At 44.8% G+C, this 3,519-nt stretch overlaps 1 protein-coding gene across 1 annotated transcript; it reads right to left on the minus strand.

Moving 5' to 3' along the window:
• Positions 1–479: 479 nt before the first annotated feature.
• LOC104606398 (FCS-Like Zinc finger 3-like) lies at positions 480–1,426 on the minus strand. The gene is made up of 2 exons (XM_010271567.3): positions 1,036–1,426; positions 480–916 (listed from the first exon to the last, which is right to left on the minus strand). The coding sequence occupies exons 1-2, from the start codon at positions 1,314–1,316 to the stop codon at positions 736–738; spliced, it is 462 nt and encodes a 153-aa protein (XP_010269869.1). The 5' UTR covers positions 1,317–1,426; the 3' UTR covers positions 480–735.
• Between the last annotated feature and the right edge of the window lie 2,093 nt (positions 1,427–3,519).

The following is a 3,519-nucleotide window of genomic DNA, read 5'->3' on the forward strand; positions in this document are numbered from 1 at the left end:
TTTGCCTTCTCAATTCAGTGATTCACCCTTTATTTTTTTCTTCTCCTACGGATACATCCGATGCAGAATTCTTTCTGTTGATCTCACTGTCAAAACTAAAATAGGGATGATTTTAAAATCTAAACAAGTGAAGAGTGTTGGAATATTTTACTCATCTCCTGCAACCTGTAACGGTAGTAATTGATTACTACACCCCACATGATCCCATGCAAATCCACAGTTTAAGCTCTCATAATATTTTACTTATGTCCTGTCTCTGTAATAGTAGAAATTACTCCACCTCCACTCACACGATTCCATGCAAATCCACAGTTTGGGCTCTTAAAACCTGGTATTTAATCACTTAATTCATTAAATGAGTTGTTGGTCTCTCTCTCTCTCTCTGAAATCCAATAAATTAACTAAACTGAAAGCATCGAAGTTACTAAAGAAAGTTCCGAAAAGAAAAAAGAAAAAGCATGAATACCAAGAAACAAAAGTAAACAGGAATCACAGAGGAACCTTCCTTGATCCTTTCTTTCTCTTGAAAATTTCCGCCCAAAAGATTAAAAAAAAGGCCATTACATCTTACACCATACAAACCCACCACAGTCCTCTTATAAACATTCACAAATATATACCAGAAAACGAAAAAAAAAAGGAAAGATATATCTCAAAAAATGGGGCCTCCTCTTTCTCTCTCGTTCAGCCCCTTTTCTCTTTCTCAGAGAAGCCGTAGTATTCATAACTAGGATTTTAAGCAGCAGCAACGGTGCCAGTCCGCACAGGGTAATTCTGGGTCTTGTTTGTTGAGGATTTCTTTTGATCCTTTCTGAGGATCTTCATAGAAGAAGAATGGTTCCAGTTCTTCTCTCTTGCCTCATCGATCTCTATCTGTTCTTGCCTGCACTCTTCGCTACAGAATGGCGTGTCACCCCTGAAATATCACCCGAATTACCCATTAGAATCTCCATGAACCAACGAACTACAAAAAGAAGAATTAAAAGAACAAATCAAACCCAAATGGGTCCTTTTCTATTTTTTGAAGATGCTAACCTGTACATGAAGATGTCTCTATTATCTCCGAGTGGTTTCTTGCATAGAAAACAAGCTTCGAGGAAATGGTGCTCTTCGCACCTGGCGTCATAAAACCTCCCCGATCTCGGGGAAGAACACGAATAAGAGGAAAGAGCCCTGTAACTACCTCTCCGCTTAGAAACGCCGTAACACGTGACGGGAGGGTGACTTCCCGAGAACCCAGCTTCCATGTTCACAATCGAGGCCAGACCGTCGTCGTCTTCAAAGAAAGCAGGCCTTCTCACGGTGCACGAATCCATTACTGTCGCCGGTGGCTTTTCGCTGTTCCTTTAATTTGCTAAGTTGCGCTGAGTGCTCAGATAGTCGAGTGAGAGAAGGGAGAAAGAGAAAGAGAGAGAGAGGTGAGAAGGAAGGGAGGAGTGGATGTGTTTATAAAGGAAGTTGGTGAGTGTAAGATAAGAGAAAGAAATGGTGGGCCTGGGCCGACTGTAGTGGGTTTTCTTAGTTAGTAGTTTTCGCACTTGGGCTCTACAAACCACCGGCGGATTTCTGGATTCCCTGCATTAATCCACTGGCTACTAAACCTGCATCGATTTTTTAAGACCCCTCCCTCGAATTGCCCTTGTCTTCTTCCAAAATTTACGAAGATGGCATTCTTTGTCTTTTAGGTAGGAAGAGTACAAGGGCAATCTCGTTATTTTAATAAAACGGAGGATGTTAAATTAAACAGAAGAATCCGAATCCAGTTCTCCACAAGTCTCCAACTGTCCACATTTCTCATTTTCTCCCCACGAGCTGCCCACCTCACTCAGGAGTCATGACCGATCAACCGGCCCTCCCGATTTCCAAATTGTACGGGTGAATTCCCATGAACCGGGATACTCGGTAAAACTAACTCCACCCAAAACTATGTCGTCACCCTTCTCTCGCTTTTTGCCGGACGCTTTTGTCGTTTTCCCCTCTCGAACTCGTAGTTTTTTCAACTGACCCCACGCACGCCCACGGCCCACTCCGCAGAAGGAAAAAAAAAAAAGAAACCATCAAGTGTGGGCCCCACGTTCCCCACCGTTTTGGGTTGGGCCTTCATTTGTGCGCTCCCCCTTCCAACGTTATTGTTCCCCCGGCCCACGACCCCTGCCCGAGAATGGCGGGCATCTGCCCAGGCTGCCCGTACACGTGTATCCTAGTCTCCTGCACACCACAGCCGCAGAGCCTTTTGTCGTTTATAGATACGTGGCACGCAACGGGCAAGAGAAAATAATAACGCCTCGTTCTACGTTCTCGGAGCCGAGGGCGAGCGAGGGCTCTCACGCGATGCGCACACTAGCAGGAACCTAATTCAGGGCGCACATTAGCGTAAACGAGCCCTAATTATGAGCCCACAAGAAAAGGAAAAGAAAAGGGGTGGTGCCATCTCTGTGTAAATCCGAATGATTGGAGTTTAAAGGGGGTCCCACAAGAAAGAAACTCAAAATATTAGTGGGGGTCTTTTTCTTGATTACCTTTTCCCTCGTTTTATGCAAGTTGGGTCACCCTTAATCAAGTTTGTCCTATTACATTTTACTGTGTGTGATGTGATGCAGGTGATCAATTGGGCTCGGCAGCAGCCGCACGATCCTGATCGGAGCGATGATGTTGGCCCATCGAGAGGATGGGGCCACTGAAGGCCTGGTGGTGTTTGTCGCACGTAGACTGAGCTAGCCCACGGAATTAACTGGTTCGGACTTGAGCGTTTGGACTGTTCGTTGAGTGGGCCCGGCTCTTGAGTCGGAAGCTTTCTGCTTCTGGAAAATGTATTGGTTTTAGTGTGACCCGGTTCCCGACGACTATGGCGGTTTGGTTTGGTGAGGTCAGGTATGCCCACTGTGTTGAATTGCAGGTCCTACGAGCATCAATTGGTCAAGTTTTTTTCTACCGGTGGGTGGTGTTGGGCCAAGGTTGTACAGCAGCTGACAGTGACAATATTTTATTCTCATCAACGGAAAGGGCTGGTGGGCTTTGGGTCAGGAGGCCCATTTGGGCCCACATCTACTTATTAAAAATTTAAAAGCTAAAGCTTAAAACATTTCTCCTGCACCAAAAACTAACCTGATCAAATTATTTTCTTGAGAGCACTTGATAGAAGTAGAACTTCTCTCATAGGTTGAACCCGGGTCATATGAAACCAAACCATTCCCTGACCAATAAAAACCGAGACAGCCAGAATCTTTTAAGGCTATAAGCCTATAACAATGGGTTGAACCAGGTAGGCCGGGAGCCAGTTCAATCTGGGCCTGGTTCTTTATGTATGCAACACGTGGCAAACTATTAGAGCCTCAAATCAATCCACTTCACCTCAGCCTCAAGCTAGATATTTTTAAGGGAGAAAGAAATCAAAATTCAAAAGAGGGGGTCCTTGGGCTTCTCTATATGATGGTTATTGATTTATTCTGGCCAAATGGATGGTGATGTGTGATAATTGGAACCCTATGTCAGATATTTCGAGCTCAGTTTGGCAAGTGG

Source organism: Nelumbo nucifera, chromosome 6, assembly GCF_055504915.1.
Source record: "Nelumbo nucifera cultivar China Antique chromosome 6, China Antique-T2T, whole genome shotgun sequence".
Taxonomy (NCBI): Eukaryota; Viridiplantae; Streptophyta; class Magnoliopsida; order Proteales; family Nelumbonaceae; genus Nelumbo; species Nelumbo nucifera.

Coding starts and splice junctions, on each gene's coding strand:
- LOC104606398 (XM_010271567.3), bottom strand. CDS start 1,316: ATGGATTCGTGCACCGTGAGAAGGCCTGCTTTCTTTGAAGACGACGAC. Junction 917..1,035: donor AGAGACATCTTCATGTACAG/GTTAGCATCTTC, acceptor GTGATATTTCAG/GGGTGACACGCCATTCTGTA.